Source organism: Uloborus diversus, chromosome 8 (genome assembly GCF_026930045.1).
Source record: "Uloborus diversus isolate 005 chromosome 8, Udiv.v.3.1, whole genome shotgun sequence".
Classification (NCBI taxonomy): Eukaryota; Metazoa; Arthropoda; class Arachnida; order Araneae; family Uloboridae; genus Uloborus; species Uloborus diversus.
In genome coordinates this window covers 122,454,566-122,478,177 of record NC_072738.1, presented here as the reverse complement: position 1 = coordinate 122,478,177, position 23,612 = coordinate 122,454,566, and the positions used below count along the sequence as shown (strand labels likewise).

At 32.4% G+C, this 23,612-nt stretch overlaps 1 protein-coding gene across 1 annotated transcript in view; it reads left to right on the top strand.

The window, feature by feature from the left end:
• The first annotated feature begins 218 nt into the window (after positions 1–218).
• The window catches only part of LOC129227314 (TSC22 domain family protein 2-like), a 33,626-nt gene continuing 10,232 nt past the window's right edge, over positions 219–23,612 (top strand). Inside the window, exons 1-2 of the mRNA XM_054861858.1 lie at positions 219–2,692; positions 17,954–18,008. Coding sequence (XP_054717833.1) covers positions 369–2,692; positions 17,954–18,008 — 2,379 coding nt within the window. The 5' untranslated portion in view covers positions 219–368. The remainder of the gene's footprint in view (positions 2,693–17,953; positions 18,009–23,612) is intronic.

Sequence of the window (23,612 nt, the reverse complement as noted above, 5' to 3'; positions counted from 1 at the left end):
ATATAATGCTTTTAAATAAGGAGTTTATGCCACCATAATGCTTGTTAAAGTCAAACAAATCCGTATGTCTCTCTGAGGCTTGATTAACGAAAGCGGAAACACGATAAAATGTTGAAATAATAAGCAATCAAGAAGACAGCTTTGAGAGAGAACAGTAGTGACATCTAGCACCATATCTATTTGTCGGCTGTCAACTGGCTTCCTGTCGTAATGGAGTTGCGTATTAGGGAGAAATTGGGCTTCACACATGGTCGCCATTTTCGGGCTGGAAATTGGTGATTTTGTTTGTTGATTTTGAGTGTAAACCGGCATTTACTTTGCTGATTAAATTATTTATCATTCTGTGATCTCATTATGATCAACTACATATGTTGCTTCACGATAATTCTAATATTTTCTTTGTGAGTCTACAAGCGGTGGTGTCATTCCACTATCAAGTGAAGTGTACAAATAGCATATTTTGTGTTAAGTGCATTTGTATCATGGCTGATAGTGACAAGACGTTAATTGGAGATGGTAACCTTAGCAATAATAATCGAAAATCTAGTGTCCCGAATTTCGTTCCCCCGTCATCTGAAATAGTACACCCAGAAACACACCCTACACATGTTGCTACTAGTGAACCTTCGACATTAAAAAGAAAACAAACCTCATTTCAAATTACAAGTGTGACTGTAAAAGGCTCTCGTTTGAGTACCGATGGTGGGGAAGATAGTGCCGACGATTTAGACGAAAGTCATACAGAAGATGCAAATTCTGATATTTTAGACTGCTCAAGAACGACAGACGTAGACAATGACCAATTATCAGAGGATAATAGCAACACAAACAACGACGATACGTCAAACCTTGCTCCATCCATCCCTGTTAAGTGCAAAACAGAATTGCTTATTAAACATGATGCACAAACAAATGCTACAATGAATTTTCCATCCGAAACTTCCAAATCTGAAAAACCGTCTGAAGCATCCGAAAATATTGAAAGTGATCACATGGTTAATCCACCAACACTTCCTGATCAGTGGCAACATAGGTTTAGAGTAGTTAAAATAGTAAGTAGTGAACCATTTAAAAGAGGTAGGTGGTTATGTATGGATTTTATGGACCCTCCTGCACCTGCTGTGGAAGTGAAGCCTGAAGTATATGATTCCACTTCAGGTGTGAATCCGCAGTCAATATCTAGCACATTTCCAGATGTTGTTCCTTCCGATAGAGTTGCACATATTTATGAAATTTCACCAAGTGATGCTTATCCTGGCAGCATATCAGTAGCTGTTGGTCCTGACCAAAATCAGCAGCCTATGTATGGAATATTTCTTCCTGTCAATCATAGCCAATATCCCCTTATTACGGGAATGTACTCTAGAGCCATGCCAGTTCAAATAGAAACCAAACGTCAAGAGGCCCCTCAATCTGCGACTTCAAGTAGTAATGGAATGCAACAACCACAAAATTACACCCCAGGCCAAACCGTATACACTGATCAGCAATCTGTACCTTGTCCACAAACTCAGGTTATACCTACTCAGCAATCACACCAATCTATTTCAAACGTACAAGCTTGTACCCAGAATCAGTCACAAACTACTATCAAAGCATCTTCAATGCCTACGACAACACAACCACCTACAAGCACATCTACTGTTCCAATTACTACTTCAAGTTCTGCAACAATTACGTCTCAGCCTTCTTTACCTCCTCAGTCACAAATGACTCAGGATTCTCAACTTACTATGCAACAGCGAATTCAAACTACTACTGTACAAGGTCAAGCTGTATCTTCCTCTGGTACACAAAACGTCTCGTCAGTTAGTATGGTAAAGCCTACCTTGATTTCTTCCAACTCTCAGATAAGTAATGCGTCTCAAGTATATGTGACATCTGCTTCTTCTATGCAACCACAAGTACATCCAGTAACTAATGTTTCTTCTGCACAATCGCAAATACAACAAAACACTAGTATATCTTCTGTACAAACTCAAGTATCACAAGGTACTAGTGCTCTTTCTTCACAGCCTCAAATGCAGCAGGCAAATGCTGTTCCTTCTAATCAGCCTCAAATTCAACAAATAAATGTTTCTTCTGCACCTCATGTCACAAATGTGACTTCGGTGCAGCCTCAAGTTCTTGTTGCTAATGTGTCATCTGCACAGCCTCAAGTGCAGCATGTTGCAAATGCAACTTCTGTTCAAGCTCCAATTCAGCAAGTGGGTGGTACAACTACTGTACAGCCGCAAGTGCAGCATGTTTCAAATGCAACTGCTGTTCAACCGCAGGTTCAGCATGCTGCCAGTGTACCATCTGTTCAATCTCAAGTTCAGCATGCTGCCAGTGCACCATCGGCTCAGTCTCAAATGCAGCAAGTAATTAATGTAACTTCTACTCCATCACAAGGGCCTTTAGTAAATAATGTACCCTCTGCACAGACACAAACGCAGCAGATCAATAGCATGCCGTCAACACTTACTTCCAGCATTGGTACCCAAATTTCGTCTTCGACAAACATTCCAGAAGCATCCACAACATCTGCAATAATGCAGCAAGAGGCAGTGACTGTTCCTAGTCAAGTTATTCAAAATCATTCTGAGGCACAGGAGCTTGGAACGCCTCCTGCAAATAATCAAGCAACCCAAGAAATGTCGTCAGAATCTGTACCTTCTAAAAGTGATATAAATGGAGAAGATTCCGAAAGGTTTGTAATTTTTTTTTAAATTATTTTTTCTTATATTTGCTTCAGTAGAAAATTAAATAGCCTCCAGAAAGTCTTGATCATTACATTGATTTTTTTATTATTTTTTTTAAATTTTAAAGCATCCCTGCTCAAATTCTTTATACAGAGGATTGTCTTTGAAAGTTTTCTGAGAGGGGTGGGGAACTCAAATCATATTTACAGGGAAAACAACAACAAAAAACTTACACAAATGTTTTAATATATTGCTTCTTGTTGCCAAAACAGTTAATCTTCCCATGATTAGGCCTGGGCGATATCAGAATTTGGTACTTGGGTCATTCTTCAGAAAACGTAACTTTTGAACGCAAATATTTTTCAATTTCAAAACCTTTCGTTTTCTTTTTTTTTTCATTCTTACATGAAAGTGTTACCTACTAGAAGTAACCATAAACAAAGGCCCAGCAAAGTTCCAATTATTTTACTCATAAATAAAAAAAAATGCCTTGTTCACAAAAATAAAAAAGAAAGAAACAAACTTTTAATGTTTAAAAATTGAGGGCAATTTGATATCAAAGAAGTAATTTTGTTAATTGTGCAAACAATCGGCTTTTTCAATGATTAGTGGGAATATAATATTAAGCTCTCTTGATTAAAGTACGGTTTAATTAGTAGTTTCAAATGTATGTTCGAAAATAGTATTTAGTGAATTTGAGGGTTATACTGGCAATTTATAATTTTGATGTAATGCCTATTATTGAGTATTTCCCCTCCATCATTTATTTTCACCTCAGAAATAATGACATAAGGTCTGTGATGGGGGTGAGGAATTTGCCATTAATGTAGGCCTAATAGATACATTTTTCAGAGATTTTTTTTTTCGTTGCTACAATCCCCACATATTAAGCATGTGAAAACATGTTCACTTCTTTTTTTACATTAATTTACATTCTTGAAATTCAAGTTGACGGAGGTGAGAAGTCAGAAGAACCACACTAAGTTTTTAAAGCTAAATCTATCTTCTTGTTTTTCGACAAAAATATCACTTCAATTATGGCTAAAAATAAACAAGGGGGCTCCCTTATATCATCAAAAATCAAATTTGATGTACTTACTGCCACGTGTTAATGAGGAATGGCATTTTGTGTTTAAGAAATGGAGGTGAGAATTTATTGTGTGGCATGACTCCTTGTCCCAGGGCCGGATTTAGGGGAGGGCAGGCGGGGCTACTGCCCGGGGGGCCTCCACAACAAAGGGGCCCCCACAATAAAATTTTTACAAAATAACCTAACTTTCAATGGTCGAAAATATCGGATATATACATAAACTAGAGGACCCGACAGACGTTGTTCTGTTCAAGCTTTGTAAATTGAAAAGTTGAAAAATTTGAATAAACTATCAAGTGTTTAAACCTTTTTGTTGACAAAAATAAGTAAAAAGAAAATGTTTTAAGCTGCTTGGTGTCAGAATGCATATATTTATCACAACTTGATTTATCTAATGCCCATTGAGCAGTTTTATTGCCTTTTTTTTATTGGTAACTTGAAAGATCTCCATAGTTTGCATGGTTTGCTCCTTCAGCCATACTCAAAGGATAAGAACAGTCCTCAGATGTTAAGCATAAAAAAACTAACTACCCATCTAAATCAAATGGGAATTCCCGCTGCAACATCCTCCATATGAAAAGGAATAAAACAATCGAGGATATTGTTCAGAAAAATGATAAAGGTATAAACAGTTCCCTGAATAAGCAAAAATCACCTCCTCTCCCCTTCCCGATGTAAAATAAACATTCTTCAAGTAAAATGACTAAACACTCTTCAAAAATGAAAAACAATTCTTTGCAATTAAAAATATTTCGCCTAATAAACAAAAATACATTAAATTACATTTAAAGTAACTTTAAAATGTAAACAAATGAACACGCAACTCTATTGTTTATAGCCAGAGTCGCCAAGCCCCATGTTACTGTAATCCAGCCAATCAGTGAGCGAAGCTAACTCCGACCGATTAGCGGTCCGATCTTTTGAACAAAAACTTTTAAAACTTCATATATTGCCTAATTTGTTCTTTCCACCAAAGGTAAAGATCCTCCACGTCACTGATCTTTTGTGTACAGAACTACCCTGTTGTAATTTATCTGGACAAAAATAAAATTTGTTTCATCTTTAAATTCCATCACCTTTTCCTTGAATAATGTACTGATCCCCAAAGCAGAATACTTTACGATGTTCTGCAACGGAAAATCATTTGACTAAAATTGTTCTGCAAGTACTTTAAGCATTGTACGCGAAAAAACGTGACATTTTAAACAAGTTGGGTGCAAAAATCAAAATCATTTCACATAGTTTTTTTTAACTGGACTGTTACTATTTATTTTTGTGGAAATGAGATATTTCCGGAAACATCACAGCTTTCAACCAAATGACTAATTAAAGAGCACTAAATTTGGAAAATTAGTTGATCATGAAAACTATAAAATCAAAAAAACTTTAACAAGGTGTCAAACCTAAATCGATTGAGATTCTCCAAAAGTAGTTTATATGCTTTCCAAAATGCATAGAAAGAGCAAAGATACAAAATTTTATAAAAATCCGAACCTAGGTGTCAAACCACATTTTTTGGTTAATTTTACATGGCATAAAGGAGCAATTAAAATAATGTTACTAAACAAAGAAGTTACTGAAATAATAAATAGAATGAGTTGAGTTTGGGTTGCATGTAATAAAACACTTCAAAACAATTAAAATATTTTCTGGATGCAAAAGGATTGACATTTTAAACAAGACACGCAATTTCCAGCGATGGACATGTTGGCATGTTTCCTAAACATGCATGGCGGAAATTGTAGTGGATGAAGATCGATTGGGAAAAACCTACAAAGGACTAATCGAATTCAACATCGCAAGCTTTCCCCCAAATTATCGTAATTTGAGACAATTTTAGATTTTCTACTAATTTTAAGAAATTTGCAAACTCTACAGATTTTCTGCACCGCAGTTTTTGCAGATTTTCTGCACCACAGTTTCTGCAGATTTTCTGCACCGCGGCTTCTGCAAATTTTCGGCATCGCGGTTTCTGCAAATTTTTGGCACCGCAGTTTCTGCAAATTTTCGGCATCGCGGTTTCTGCAAATTTTTGGCATCGCGGTTTCTGCAAATTTTCGGCACCGTGGTTTCTGCAGAAATTTCAATGAAATTTGCAGAATTTCTGCAGAAAATTTGTCAGTTTTCCTCTCACATTTGAACAGAATTGTTCTGCAGCTCAGGCATCTGTTCTGCGACGTACGTCGCAAATTTAGTAGTATTCTGCTTTGGGGGTACTGATTATTTAGATAGTCCTTAAAGTATTTTTGACATTGGTGCCAAAACTCAGGTGAATTTCAGCCGAGAAACAAATGCTGCTAGGTACGGTACTTTCTGATCATTTGGTTAGGAAAACCTAAAGCACCGATCTGGTCACATGGTTCAACTACGAGGACAGAACGCACGTTTTGCGTGAACCTTCCAGTACTTTAAAATATATCTCCAGATCTAAAATCGTTGCTTTTAAGAAATGTGAAGGCTTCATTCTCTCTCAGCATTTAATCTATTCCCAATTGACATACCACAGTAAGAAATATTTGGGAGACATAACCATCCAATGTTTAAATTAATTAGTTAATTAACAAAAATGTTTCCAATTCGATCGATCGCGGTTCGAAACCATGCTTACCACAACTTAATTACGCACAAAAAATTTGATCAAAATTTTCGGTCCACCTGTTTAAAAGCCTTATGGTGACAAACGTCCGTACAGAAGATTTTTATATATTAAGATATCAAAATATTTGGATATATATCAAAGTATCGGATCTTTTCGAAAATATGATGATCGTTTCGAACCCTGATTACAGGCCTCCACACTTCCAAATCCGGCCCTGCCTTGTCCTACTAAAACAAAAGAGTCCTACTAGAACACAATATTAAAAAATGAAATATACTTAAACAATTAGTATTTTAGACACTTAAAAAGGGAATAATAAGTAAATAAGTATATACTATTAATTAAACAAGTTGTTAAGCAACATAAACAGTCACACCAGATGTGTGACATGCCACGGAGGTGAGAGTTCACATGTTGTGAACCAAAAATATAGTAGAATAAAATTATTATTGAAAAAATGTTGGGAGGTTTAAATAGATATATTATTGATGAAATAAAAAATCATTGTTAAATGAGTTGTTCCTTAAAGTTTTTACTGTAAAAGCCATGTGACAGGAAAGTTACACTTTCTGAAAAATGACCCACTTATGGGCAATTCCATGGTGTTGGACGTAAAAAATGAAGAAAAATTTCTCAACTTTTAATTCCATTTACCATTTATAAACTGATTCAAAATGATAAAATTTATTTACAAGATACTTAATACATCCCACTGAATAAAAAAAATCACGTAAGTTTTTCAAAACAGATCACTAAAGTATAAATTAAAAGTTTTTAAAGAGTTGGTTTTTGGACGTAAACACACAAATAATAAAAGTGATGGTTCACTTAAAAACTATTAAAAGTCTGTGAATTGGGCTTACATTTTAATTTTAAACACAGCTTAATTCTTAAGTATACTTATGATTGAAGCATACTTCACAGTTTTTAAATGATATTATGAAGAATAAAATTATTTAATAAATATTTTCCCTTGGTGTCGGACCTAAATTGTTCATATTTCACGTAAACTGTTGCTCTTAAATGTAAATACATAGCAATAATTACAGTTATACATATGTACATTATAGGTTACATATACTGAAACAAAATTTGCCAAGTAAATTCCGAAGTAGGGTTGATTGGGGGAAGTGAGTCAAGGCTCATCCCTCTAAAATTGAAATATGCATCTTTTTTACATTGATCATGTCATGGTTCATTTCAGGGATTGGTTTTGCATATTTTGGGTTTTGTGGAATTTTTTTATAGGTCAGAGAAATTATAGTCAAAAAAAAAAAAAAAAAATCATTTTTTTTGGCGAGTTCAAGCAACATTCCTCGAAGATGTATTTCCCGGTTAGCTTTTATTATTTTGTTATGATCATTAGACCTTCATGTACAGTTTAACTTAAAGTACACACTGCAACCAAAATTCTCTAATAAAATACAGTGAAACCTCCGAATAGCGGACAGTCAAGGGACTAGAAATTTTGTCCGTTATTGGGAGGTGTCCGCTATTAGGAGGAACTACTTAATTTACCTTTCTCAAAATGGACTGTTGTTCCCTTTGTAGAACATAATCGGAACAATTGCGAAAGGTTTACTACATTTTACGTCAAGTGTAATTAATCTGTTTTTTCTTAATAAAGGTATACTGACCGCACACACTTGTCTTAAAAAGCATTTAATCAATTAAAGTAATCAGTTAAAACAGTTTGACATCTCTTTTTTGCATAACCAACGGCGGCGATTCGGCGGAGCAACCCACCTCCCCCCCCCCCACACACACTTTTTATGGTTAATTTATTTATTTTATATCGAGTATCAGTATTGCATGATTGACAGTTGGCAATATGACCTTGAATATGGGCAAATCTTTTTCATGTCTAAAAATTAAACAACCCAACGAAACCACGGCACCATAAAACCGACTACAACCGGCGCCGGTCTGCTCAATTGCATCTCCCGAGAGCCCCAGTTAGAAAAAGCGCCCAGTTTCCTCTTTTTTATCTTTACTTTTGAATAGTTAGTGTACAAAATTCATTAAAATCTTAAGAAAAACATACGTTAATTGTTAGACTGACATCAGTTTTCACTTATCTGCTTCAATACTCTCAAAACTAGCCGTTACAAAATTATGACTTTTTTTTCTTTTTCATTGTTTGCTGCCCGCAAAAAGTACCATGCCTTTTAGTTCTTTTTTTTTCTGCCCCCAACTTTTAAGCCCCAATCGCTGCCTCTGCCCGTTACCACCCTTTTAATTCCAAGAAACAGTGATAAGGAAATGACGGGGGGGGGGGGGATATCAATTGTGGACGATGAAAAGCTTTGTAAGGCAAGCAGTTACTAAGATATTCTGTGAAAAGAAGAAAAAAAAAACGGTACGATTGCAAAGAAAATTTTTTGTGAAATAACTGTCCGTTATTCGGAGTGTCCGTTATTCAGAGTGAATTACATGGAATGGCCTATATTGAGGGACTGGGACTTGCAAAAATGTCCGTTAATTAGAGGTGTCCGTTATTCGGGAGTGTCCGTTAAGGGAGGTTTCACTGTATTATTAACTGTTATAGAGAAGGGGTCCCGGTCCCACTTACACCGTAACGTTTCACTGTAAGGAGGTCCCCACATTTTGGGGTAAGTGATTCTCACCATTAAAGTGAGGAATTGAAAATCAAAAGGTACTCTGATGAAATATTTGTATTAGTGAAATACAAGACAACATAATGACTTAGTAGAAATTGATAGTTCAGCTACAAAAACTGCTAAAGCTGATGATTAGTTATTTGTGAAACTTATGTGAAAGAAAACCATTAAGATTTATGTAGGTCTAACGTTGATAATGGTTCGTCCTTATCCAACTTAGATGCAGTCATTTAGTGTTTCCCTTTTAGCGAATTTGCCAAAAAGGATCTTAATTACATTCATTCAACACACCTTTATATGTAAAAGTAAAATATCTTACCTAAAAGCTTTCAATAAATTTTACAAATGAAATTTTTTTTGTTTTAAAATTTTTTGTGAAACAGATTTAAAAGTCAATAAATATCTCATAAATGGATGCATTTGCAAAAAAGTAATTCACGCTAAACATTTAAATACTTTATCATGTAAGACTTCTTTATCCTTTTTTTAGATATGCTTCATTTAAATTTAATTAAAAGGGGGTGACCCACTTACCCTTTACTATGGGTAAGTGGGACGCCCATTCGATTTTAAAAAAAATATAAACCTTAAGAATAATTAAAGCATTATTTTAGAAAATAATGATGGGCTTTTGTTTATTAATAATGTCCAAGATAAAATAAGAAAATAACTTTTTTTTTTTGCTTCGAAACTTTTGTATAAGTTTAAATATCGAACTGTTCTCGAAAGCGGTCCTACTTACCCCAATCAACCCTATATGTATGTTCAGCAAATTCACTATGTTGTTTTTTATGCATGTTTCACTTTAACTTTGAAATTAAAGGCAAAAAAAAAAGAGAAACACTGTTGAAAACAAACGCTGTTTAAAGGAATGTAACAATGTCGGACGTAAAAATTTTTTTGCATCCAACACCAAGATTTTAATAAAAAATATGCACTTGTTATAAAATAAAAATAGGTTACATCAATGTGATTGAAAATCTTACTTTGTATCCAAAAATACATGAAGCCTTAAAATTATTGGCTCAGCGTAATGAATTGCACATTTTGGTGTCAAACATAAAACAGTTCATGTACCCCTGAGGAATTCTTCTCCAAATCAAAATGAATTATATTTTGATACATTTTTGTAATAGCACCAGCAATGCATTGTATCTTCAAATGGTTATTCATCTGAATTCATAATATTAGAATGTATTTTTTGGAAAAACAGAATTTCTTAAGAGTCGCCAAATCTGGTTCGAAAACACTGAAGATGTTGCCTTAGTTTAACCAATTTTAACTTATTTATAACTAAAGTCATCAAATTTTAGACAGGCATTTCAAAATATACAACCCTTTACCTTTAAAATGGTACCTTATTTGTTTAAAAATTTTAATTTTGAAAATTTGATCATCAGGTTGATCTTATAATGGAATTGCCCTTTTTATACCAACCTTCCCACTGTATATTATTTTTTATATCTGCAGATGTTTTATCAATGTCGTACCAGCGTGGGTGACACCCATGGCTGTAATTTGTGGTGTCACCCCCCCCCCCCCTACAAAAGCAAAAAAAAAAAAAATTAACATGAAAATATGAAATTCGTGCAATTTTCAGAAACTACATTTGTGTGAAACGAAATTTTACATGGTCTAATATAAGATGAGATAGATAAGATTTATTAACAAAACACACATACATAACAGTAAGGAAAATAAAATAAAGTTAAAACATACAAATTATAAAACATAAATTACAAACGTCATAGCAAAACTTTAAGAAAATCTTGATTATAGTTCAAAATGAGTTAGTAGTAAATTCAACTCTAAAGAGCACCAAAGGCACTGTCCACAGCATTATTTAATTGGTTTAATATGGAGTACAAACACAAATGTATTAAACAGTAATATTTACAAATTAATTTAACATAAGTAATAAATATTTCACACAGAACAATAATTCGACTATTTGACTCCAGAAAAAAAACAATAACTCGCATTGAAACATTTTACATTATAAAAAATACAATACAAAATCCTCCCCCCCCTGTTGGCAAGTCAGTAAATATACGAAACATAAATTGAAATGGGGGGAGGGGGTCCAGGGGTTTAGCGACGGAATATTTTCAAATTTGTAGTCTTAAAAATGCATTTTTGCTTCATATTTTTCAAAAACTTGCAATTCCACTTAGTGTGTAAGCCCTCAGACTGATGACACCCAACGCAAACCGCCCTTTGTAGTGACGCCACTGACTTTATATTTTAATCTCACTATGGTTGTAATTAACTAAATAGTAACAGTTAACAGAAGAAATGTGAATGAATTTGATGCTGTATCAAAAATTGAACCTTGTCTGAATGCCTTTTCGTGCCACGAGACACATTGATAGCCATGTCCATGTTACCCAAAATGTAATAAGTCATAAAGTGAAATATATATCATTTAAAATTCTGTTTTAATGCTCAGAGCTTCATACAGGTAAGTATAGTTCTAATTTGTTATTGTTGTGTAATTTTTTAAAACTATATATGAAAAATATCGTGTTTATAAAAAAAACTGTTAAGGGAACATTTAACTAGTTTTTGATGGCAAGTAGCAATACTTAATAACCGTTCTCATGGGCGGGATAGAATTCAGTTTTCCTGAAGCCTGCCTCAAAGTATATATCACATTTGGAAGAAGGGGGCCCCAATACGAAGAAATGAAATATTGCAGGAGAAACGTTTGAAATTTAACTCTTCAGGAAATTTGCTGTACGAAAGTAAATTTGCCATGCTGTGACCGTAATTAACATTAGAATAAAGAATCTCATTATTTTTCAAAGAAGATAACATCATTTGAAGCCCTTTAAGCGAAAAAAAAAAAAGAAAATGAAAAATTATGGCATTCTTCTTCCAAACGAGCGATATGATTTACCTGTGGTAAATAGTAGCTTGCATGGTTTATTTCTCATCAGCTAATCTAATGTTATAATAAGATGCAATCAATTAGTTGCATAGAACTTATAAAACTTACTCTTCCTAAAATCCTTTTTTTTTTGTAGCAGTTATAGATGATAATATAGATGCTAGGGCTGGGCAATATAGGTGTTTCTAGATCATGATGCATCACCAACCTTACATCTCCATGTTTTTTTGTTTGTTTTTCTTATTTAAATTTTTTTAAAGCTTTACTTAAACTTGAAAGTTCAAATTTTACAAAACATATACAAGACATAAAAATATGTATTATTTCAGAAACTTAGATTCTAGTACCAGCAAGAAATTGTTAAAAAATAAAAATAGATCAAGTTTTGCAAATATGTGTCTTGGGATTACAATTAGCCTATTTTTTGAACACAAAAAGGTAGTCTGGTGGGGTCTGATCTAGTGGTCGTAAAAACTTGGTTTTTCAACTTAAGTAAATAATAAACACAAAAATGTCTTTAAGAACTTCAAATATTTTGAAGCTCAGCATACCTAAATCTTTTGAAGAAATTAACTTAATTTAAAAAATTACAAATTTTTGATGGTCAATAATGATCAAAAGTTGATTCACCTAGAATTTTAATCATGATTCATTCCTGGATTTCATCAATATTGTCAGGGAAGGTGTGATGATCTCCAATGTTTTATTTCTTTAGGTTTTAATGTTTTATTTCTTTAGGTATTTGTATTAATGATAGCTTCTGAATAATGTTCAAATTACTTAAATTACAAAGTAAGAAAATATTTTACTCAGAGTATTGAAAAAATTTACTGTAAAAACCAGAAGGGGAAAATGATTGAGCTTTATCTAATTCTTCAATGTATGCTAATTACTTCTAGTTCTAAGCTTCTACTTTTTATTGAAATTTTTTTTTGGGGGGGGGGAGGGGGGAGAGCATTATTCTACTAGAATAAGTTTGAAGCTGTGGTTGCGGAAGGAATAAGAGTTTTTCATATAGTATAGGATTACAATCTTGCTCTAATTCAGTTAATAAAAATAATTTTTAAGCTCAGTTTTACTTAATCCAGTTTACCTTGAAAACAGTAAATGTTTAGTAAAATTAATATTCAACTGATATCTGCCATATCGATAATGATTAAATGATTTTATAAATTTGAAAGATTGGGGATAAACTGTATGGTACATAATTTGCCCACGGATAACCTGGAGTTATTGTATACAGTCAACTTTCGATAACTCAAAGCTATTAGTTAAAATATTCTTTTATCTTGAAGTTTTCATTGGATCCTAAACTCTTGAGGAGGCTGTGGGAATTTCCGTAAACTCTGGCTTAATTTGCTGGCTTTAGCTGGTCCCTTGGAAATTGACTGTAACAAAAATCCAATGATGGTGGTGTCAATGAAATCGTTGAAACATTATAAAATAGCAAAATCAGGCTGAATTTATAAATTGACGTTTGAAATTCTACACAAATGCTGAAATCGATCAAATGCTTCAGTTTGCAGTAGATTAAAGACCCACTGTTATATAAATTAGTTACATAATATTTTTGCATTTATTCAATTATAGTGAAACACGTTGAACACAAAAACATTTAACATGGAAAATCTGTAAAAGTGATATGATGTAGTGGTCTGAACAGTATTTTTACTGTGCAATTTAATGCAAATCTTTTAACATGAAATTCTTTTAGCATGAAAAATTATTTCGGTCCCTTAAGCTTCGTGTTAAACGTTATCCACTGTAAATCTTTTAAAATTAAATTATGTGGGCTCCCTTGTTTGATACTTGAGATCTTGGCCCATTCACCAAATTTCGAGCAATTATCACTTTATTTTGGAAAGATCAGCAAGAACGGAGAAATTAAGATCCAAAGCAATCCCAAAGTACCTGCTTACAGTTCCTAGAAGTTGGTGAGCAGCAGCAAGGTTCCTGATTTTTTAGATTTTTTTAAAAATAAAAGTCAAGATTTTTCGGATTTAAATCGGATTTTTTTAAATTGTTTTTTTTAAATCTTCAAAAATTTGTGGGTATTAATTACTTTACATTTATTTCATATATGTATTTCATATTATGCATGAAAAAGCAACTTTTTAGCTATTTTCATTTCATGGCAGTAACTATTTTTAATAATAGTTTAAGTAGATCTGTTGACACAAATGCATATTCAAATTAAATTTAATGTTCATCCCCCCCCCCCCCCAGCTACAACCACCAATCCTTCAACTATAATTCTAGTAAACAGTAATACCACTATTTCCTAGAATTATAATTTTCATACTTTTTAGAAAAAAAAACGATTCTTAAAATTTGGCTGTTTTCTATGTTTATCAGCTTAGAGTCAACAAAAATTCTGAAATTGATTCAATTGTTCAATCAGGATGAAGAAGGCAAAAAAAGAAAAAAAGAACTTTTATAATAAAGCAATTTGAAGTAATGAATCCATTCAGCTTACTTTTAAAAATAGGAAAAGTGCTTTAAATATTCAATATTTTCAAAAGATTTATCACTATGTTATATGTTTAAATAACATGTGATTTCGTTTTACGCTTTGCTAAAAGATAAGGTTTCCATCATCACTTACACTTTTAGAGTAAAATAATATGTTGAATGATTACATTTATTGACTATAACATATTTGTCATGGTGTATGAAAAAAACTACAAATTTTTTTTATATTCTGAACAAGTTATTTGGGATTAAAAGCAATATTGAAAGAGTTTGAAAATCTGTTACACACACAGAAAGAGAGATCTATGTAGTTATGCCAGTTGGAGTTAAGATTGTATAATGCAGCATTGTTAAATTTAGAGCCACACCTTCTAAAAATGTAAAATTAATTTATAAAAATAAAATCAACTGATTTTAATGATTTTGTAAAAAAAAATCACTTGATTAAAATCATGATTTTAACTACGATTTAAATCAAGCTGATTTCAAACTGATTTCAAATCAACGTACCCTGGCGAGCAGACCCAGATAATGTAGATGAACAGGCGAAGGCTGTTCGCAGAAAAGTTTCAAAGATTGCAGACAATTTTACGATGGTTTAACACATTTCTGTATTACTACACTTGTTTGGGTGAGCGACAAATGTTGGTCACAAATTTTGAAGTTCCGTTAATTAATAATATTGAAAAAGAAGCAAATAACATGCTGATATCATTATGGTTCCCTACTCTCTTTCACCTTGACCTTTTTGTTATTGGCCACGATATAAGACTCGGGGAAAATACAGCGGTTTTTTGCAGAAAATTTTAAAGAAATTATTTGAGTTCACAGACAGTTTTAAATTTTATCTAGGTCTGCTGGTGAGCAATAGCAAACAGTGGGGCCTTAATTTGAAGAAAAAAAAAACAGAAGCTGTGTTCATTTTTATCTGAGTTGCATAAAATATACTATGCTAAATATTTAAATTGATTCTTGTGTACTACAAGTATGTTTGAACAAAAAATTTCATTAAGATAGAAAATTGTTCTTTTAGGCTAGACTTGCTAGACGTCCTGGTCTGACCGGGACAGTCCCGGTTTTCAGACAAAATCCTGGTGTCCTGACCGGTTTACTTCAAGTCCCGGGAAACGATAAATTTTATTACAGATGACCAAAGAAGTCTAATAATATTTAACTGTGAAGGATTATTCAGGATCATTACTTTATAACATTGATTTGCAAAATTAATATCGGATTGGATTGTGAGCATTTTTACAACAGGATTAAAACCAAAAATTACTTTCTCTCATTCAAAGTGTTTCTTCTTAATATTAACATGATGCACACATAATTAGCATGTAGTATACACATTCTAAAGATTAATATTTACCAGCATTAAGAATGAACTATGTATCCTTCAAAATACTTTTAAAAACAGCCCGGGGTGTGTACCATTTTGAGTACTCATGACGCTGGACGGGTGGGGGGTTGGGCATTCCTGTGTTCCGGTTCTGGTTGAACATTTCAGAAATTTGGCAAGCCTATTTTAGGCTCATTTTTATTTTTTTGTTATTCATGGATTAAAAAATAATTTGAAGTGTCAAATTTTGATAGCATAGTGCTGATTTCTGCATCTTTTTGAAAGTAAATTTAGCTTATAATATTGTACTTTCATTATAAAGTAACTTAGTAAAATATTTTTGCCAAACATATTTTTAAAATATGTGTACAAAGCATACATGTGGGAGACATATCAGGGGTCTGTCCAGGAAGTCCGTTTTTTGTAAAAAATCATTTTGCAAAAAAAACATTTTTTTTTTGTAAAAATGAAGTTTTAGAATTTTGAGAAAGTGCAAACTGCATCATTGACACTAAAAGTTGAATGTTTTCACTCTTTTCTGTTAAGAATATTCTTGAGTGCTTTTCTAGTATTCGGGGGGGGGGGGGGGGGGCATCGCTCTCTGGAAAATGGGCCCCCCTTAAGTATTGATATTTATCTACCATTCTACACTATGTTAAATAATACTTGAGGTGATTATAAGTTCACCTCGAGGTGATTGTAAGCTTTTTTTAAGTATTAAATAATAATTGAAAAAAATAACAAATATAATTCTCATATCGGATGTAAAAATATTGCATTTTTCAAAATGTCGGCATCTATAGAAAAAAAACTGTAAATAAAAGAGTTTATTTAAAGTTAATTCTCCTTTTTAGCATCAAAAAATCAAATCCACATAACTTTCTCCCAAAATAACAGTTAAACATTGCATCACTAAACTCAAAGTGGCAATAAGTTTGAAGTTGGTAACCCTATCTGAAGCGATCACATTCCCCCCACCCCTACTATCCTTTGCAGTTCTAAGTTCATTTCACTGTAAATTATTGTTTCTTAATTGTTTTTTTTATTGTTAATTATTGTTGATTCGAAATTTGCTCTTTCAAATAAACAATTTGTGAAAGATCCGGTTTTTATTTATCAGAATTTTGTGATGGGTCCGTTTTTGTTGATCGGATTTTTGTGAAAGGTCCATTAATAGACCCAAATTTCCTCTATCCAGACCCCTGCATATATATAAATTGTTTTAAGTTCAATTTTGAAATGTAAATTAAAAAATTGTTTTTGATGATATTCAGAATGTTGTAAAATAATTTGGATGTTAATCCTATCATAGTGGCACATTTAATGTTTCTTTAGTGCAAAGGAATTGTGCTGAATTTCCAGTGCATATGTGCTTTAGTATTAACTATTTTGTACAGTTCTAAAGCACTCAAGTTTTGCATTTTAGAATTTTGATAAAGTGTGAAGTGATGTGTGCTATTCTTTAATGAAATATGCCATTAAGCCATAATTTTTCATTTTGCTTTCATTTTGCCTTGAGAGCTGAAGATATATTTCAGTTAAAATAAAAATAAAACATATATGCTGCATACTGTTTTATGTTTAAGACATATTAGAAAACCATTAGTAGTTAGTATAATGATTATTAAAAAAAAAAAAAACTAATATAATATCTAAAAAAAAAATCTTCACTTTTTTTGGAACTGTTAAATATTATGAAGCTTTCTGATGTTCTTACCTCAGATAATTTATTTGAAACTTTTATTGAGTAGGTGCATTTGTATGGTAATATCTTTTCTAAATATATATTTCTGTAATTTTCTCTTTTTTGCCTAAAGGCTTCACCCATTATGTTCCAAATTATTTGGTGACATCAGTAAGTATAGGTAGGTTTCAAGTGTTCATCATTGATGTGTGTTTTTTTTTTTTTTTTTGTTATAAATATTTATTGTAGTTCAAATCATTTTAATTAAGTTTTCCTCATATTTGTGTTTTGTTTCAGTTTTATGTACATTTGTTTTATTGTCTTGCTTTGATTTATTTCTATCAATCTAATGACGTATGGGTAAATTAGATGACAGTTGGTCTTTGTTTAATCCTGCATGTTATCAGTAGACTTTGACCTCCCTGGCTGAAGCATGTTTTAAAATGGCTTCCTCCAGTTGTAGAAGTTACCAACGGTGCTTATCTGAATTCATTACTTTGTGTATGAAATTTTGTTTGTAAATAATTTAATTTTATTGTTAACCTTTAATTGCAATTTTTTTTCTTAATTTTAGTGCTCCCAGTGGGACAAGTACTGTTGCTATAGACAATAAAATAGAACAAGCAATGGTATGTATTTAATTACTGTTTCAAATGTATTCTGAAAGGGTTTATTTATTAAACTTGTAATAATTAAAAATATAAATTGTTTTTTTTTTATCTTGAAGTTATGGCAATTATAGTTGAACTATTAAATTTATTTGAATAATCTGTTCTATATTATTTTTTTAAAATCCTATTTCTAAGTTATAGTTTCATGGATAAAATTGTATTATAATATTGCAAGTAATGATTGTAATACCAGTATTTTGAGCAATTTTGGAGTTTCATATTACCGGTATTTGCTGAGGTAAAATACTGGTATTTTCGGTATTAGCTGAAAATAAAGAGTTTTTTAAATTTAACTTATTAATATCGACTTATATTTTGAATGTATATTTCTTTTTCCATGATACAGAACCAAAATCAATCCATTGATGTAAAAATTTGGTTTCATAAGCACAAACTAATGGAATATCATTAAATAAAAGTAGTAAAAAGATTGCAAAATATTGTCATTACTAAATGGTGAGATGAATCACATTTTCGTGCACTTGTGTGTATCATGTTTTTGTTCTTCCATTTCCTTGATTACTCACTTTGTTTTGTAAAAGTTAATTTCAAGTGTAATTTTGAATGCATTTGTCCTATGACCAATTTATTCCAACTATCAACTGCAGTGATACTTTATGATTTCCTTTTTAATTATTTGTCTCAACTGTACTAAATTTTGACAAACATTTTCTTGTTAGCATAAAAAATGATAATTTGGTGTCACCAGTATTGGTTTGTTCTTCTGTCAAGCTATTTGACTTTATACTTGGCAAGATAATATTTAGAAATTATATACAGTCGAGTCCCAACTTACACGAGGGATGCGTTCCTAGACTCCTTGCGTAAGTCGAAATTTCGCGTTGTGGAAAAATATATGCATACAATTTTTTTAAAGCATAAGAAATACTTATAAACACCCCTCAAACTGCTCTAAAGCATTAATTAACTACAGTTTCTTGTATAAAGAATTGAACCTTTACTGTATTTAAAAAATAAGAAACTGTTATTCAACATGAAATATTTTTAAGATGAAAAAAATGAATGACCATTGGGAATGAAAGGTGTAAAATACGTTTGCTTCACCTTTATAACGTTTTATTTTTTGCAACATCTCCTCTTTTTGATCTCATTATTAATACACAATACAAGAGCAGCTTCCATTTTCATAATATTTACTTTGCTAGACTGCTCTGCAAGCTTCAAGATATTGAAACTAAGCTCTGAACTTTTACAGATATCTTTTAGTTTTGACTTTAAATTGTATGTATGGAAGATTCCCTCATACTTATTGTCGCGCTACCGTCGAAAATTTGTAGTTGTTCAAGCATATCGAGAATTTTAACGTTTTTTATATTTTTTATTAGAAACTTTCTTTTTCTTCCAATCTTCACAAACTTTAAATGAAGGTGACACTAAGGTGCCATTATATTTCAACAACTTTTATATTTAGAATGAAAAAAATAAATAAATGAAAGATACTGAGTAGTTATTTGATTCACTAGACTAGTTTGGTGTGGGAACTTTGGCTGTCAGTGATGCTGAAAGGGATGCAACAACATTCATGAAATCAATATTTACTCTCCAGTAACGAAGCACATACTTCCTTCCAAACACATTCGTATTGAGGGCAAAAAATTCGCATTAGCTCTGAAATTCGATACTCGTGAAAAATTCGCGTTATAGCCTTTTCGCGTAAGTCGAATCCCGTTGTAGCGGGAATAAACTGTAGTGCCTTGAAAATTTGCAAAGAGGTAAAACATAATCAATTGAACAATATTTTCAGGTATTTACATAATTATAATCGCAAAGAGTTTTGAAAAGAATGCGAAAAATAATGAGAAACTAATAAAATCAAATTTAGTCCAGTTTATCGTAAATTTCGAACTAAAGGGCCAATAAAAAGCAAACACAAACTTCTACTGCTCAAGAGAAAAGGATATTAATATTGGAAAAGTATAGTCTCTCGGAAAGAAATTGCAACTAGTTATAAATTTTAAAAACAATAATAATGATACGCACAACACAAAAGAAACATGCACACACACAAAAGGATTTATTTATCCAAACATAACGCGCAACAGACCAAATTATTTGAAGATGAAGGACTTCTAGACAATTAGAGGAGGTGTATCGAGCATTGGTAACGCTATAACCGACCTGCGTAAATTCAGAACATATTTTCAACTAGAAAAGTTGAGCACTAAAATGAATTCCAGGCTTTTAGACAATTCAATAGATACATTATGTTTTTTACTATTATTGATTTTTTATTATGGCACTTGTACCTTCAATTTATATTTGTTCTCAATACTTTTTGAGAAATTTCAAATGCTGGTATTAATATCGGTATTCTGGTATCACGTTTTGAAAATACCCAATACTGGCATTCAATTTTTGATCTGGTATTGCAATATCTAATTGTAAGCTATCTTTAAGGGGGATTTGGGGGAGGAAGGGGGGTGTCTGAAAGTGAACCTTTACGAAGAAAAAGATTGCAAAATCAACCTTTCACTAAATTATTACGGGAAAACAATCTTGAAAGTTCATAAGTTCTTTTATATTGTTTGTGTATACTTCTTGCTGATTAGGTACTATGTAAGACAGAGGCGAATTCAGCTTCTAGTACTATAGTCCATTTAGCGAGAGCTGATAGTGGACGTAAACAAAGCAACGTGACAATTGGCGTTACCGCTGTCTGCTTGGCGCTGGGATGATTGAAGACAGCGCCAATCAGATAAGCGAACTGTCCGCGCTTTCAATGCAAACAGCATTGCCAATCTGGCGAGTAAGTCATGAAAGTAGTAACCCTCTTTGTTTACTTCCTCTATCAGCTCTCGCTGAACTGAGTATAGAGGGGTCATTATTGTAAAGGGAGGGGTCAGAGTGTAATTTTTGTGCTCAAATAGGGGTCTGGGGCAATATTTTTAAAATGTCTTCGAAATAGCTTTAGGCAATATTAGGTTGCTTGGGGGGGGGGGGGGCATGTTCCCCTTTGGTTTGGTTCCCCTAGAAATGCTGTAAATTAAGACTTATTAGTAATGTTACAATAGTAGTAAAGTTCCATAGATTTAAAGAAAACTCATTCTAGTGATAGATAAATGTATAATAAGATAAATGTAATTTATTTCAATACATATAAACCATTATAGTGAATAATGTATCAAGAAAGCAATTTTCACTTAACTTAGTGTTTATAAAAAAATAAGTTGGTTATGATAGTTTTGGGCAGTTATTAATTATTTTTCTCTGTAGTTATTTGTAATGCGTTAATGTATTCATGATCACACTCGTGCCACTTCTATGATGGGATCTTCCTTCACTAACAAATCAGAAAGATCGTTTACAGGGTGGCGACTTACTCTGAAAACCTGAAAACAGGAAATTTTGAAATACCACTGAAAGAAAACTCGAGGAAATTCGCGATTGGACCCTGGAAATTATGACAGACAACATATCGGCTTTTACCACTCATGTGGTCATGTGATTTTCTACCAATTGGCTTTTGTGTGCAGCATGAGAAAGTTTGTCTTTAATATCGGTGGCCTCGCATCAGAGAAAAAAATTAGAGACTTGCGAAAGTCCACTCCATACTTTCGAAAAAAAAAGGAAATGTTTGGGATGTTTTATACACTTGCCTGCAGTTGAAATTCATTTAAATTGAAGAAAATTAACAGTTGTATCATCTTTATATCTTTTGATTTATAGTAGAATACCTTTATGACCGCGACCTATATAATACAATTCTCTATAAATCGCACAACTTTTCAGAAGTAAACAACAGGTTTTAAAGTTAAAAAAATCCCTCTGTTTTTGTTTGCAAACATAAATATTGTTAGGCAAATTAATTTTTGAAATAGTTTTCCATTTTTCCATTTTAATTCAAAGCTCTTGAATGAAAATTAATACTCACAGTAAATAAAAAATACCAGAAGACTCTTAAAAATGCAGCTGTTATGCAAACCATGAAGCTAGCAGAAGTACAGGATAATTCGCTTTCTTTCGATTATGAAACATATTTATTTGTGAATGACTAATAGTGCTAATACATACTTTTGGAATATTAGTTTCAAAATTTGTAAAATGATCTATATAACGCAAAAGCTCTGGTCCCTAAGTTATGCCAGATAGTATAAATTATAGGGTGGTATTTTAATTTTCCTGATTTTGTTTCAGCCCCCATTTGGTATTTCTATTTGTTTCTTTTAGGGTCTTATTTGTTTAACCTTGAGGTTGGAAGTTATGAATTCATGAATAAAGTAATATAGATATATTTATATATATTAACTTCGAAAAATAGCTGTAATGACAAATTTATAAATCTGAAGAACAAATTCTAAACGATATTCTTCATGATTATTTTAATTTTACCTTACTAGTATATAGGGTAGAGTGGTTCAAAAGTACATGCAAAAAAAAAAGTTTCTCGTAGATGACGGGCCACCCGTCAATATTTTTAGACTTGTGGGTAATATACTAGAAGAATTTTAGCTTCCTATTTCAACTGAACGAGGGTACTCAATTCCCTTCCCCAAACTTCATACTTATAGGGAAGAGAGTTAAGAGACAATTTCTGCACTAAATTAAGGGGTCATTGAGCACCAGTTTAAAATTTGATTTAGAAGCTAAATCTTTTACAGCATAATACTATTAGTAGGTCTAAAAAAAAAATAGGGGGTCTCCCGCACTCTTGTTGAGAAAGTTTTTTTGAACCACCCTAATATAGTGGAAAGGCAGGACGTATAAGCAATTTATATTTTTAATACAAAGCATGAGAAATGCTTGTAGGAGCGTTACACATAGCTGTGAATGTATGTGTGTGTATATATAGTTGTATAATATAGTGGTTTAATTATGTTCCCAAATCAAATTAAAATATTGGAAATACGTTTTGTGGTGTCTGGAATTTCAGAAATTTTACTCTGGAAAACCTGGAAATCTCGGGGAATTTGAGTTTGTTTGGAGAGTGGCCACTCTGATTTCCCATTGTCAAGGAACGGCTCAAAATTTTCTATGTTAGAGTTTTTGGTTGTGTGTCATCGATGTTGGTATTGTCATTGGTTTTTTTTTCTCCTGTGTCACTTCTAAATTCTCTTCTTGCCGGGAGCTCTGAGTCTCGTCAGAGTTTAATAACTTTATTTCCGGAAAGAACTCTGGAACCAACAGTAGCCCAAGCTCTTTTATTAGCACATCAAAATGCAGTTTATTGGTGAATTGGTGTGGTCTACAGTCTTGGTAATGGAAATTGAAAAAGGGGAACATCGTTTGCAATGTCATACCTCCTTAAAATCAAAACGCACCCTCCTAAAATAAAATTGTCAAATCTTAAACCACATGTAATTAAATCCACGTAAAATGAAGGTCTACTGCATTAAGTTATAATGCAGAGACCATAGCTAGATAATACAGACACACGCCATGCACAGATACATTTGATACTGTGCAGATACAGTTGTAAATATGTGCACTGACTGAAAATTGTTAATAATATCCATATTAAACACTGATTATCTTCAAAATTTGAAGATAAATTAATGAAAAATATTCATTATTGCTTTCACTAATACGTGATTGGAAGCAAAA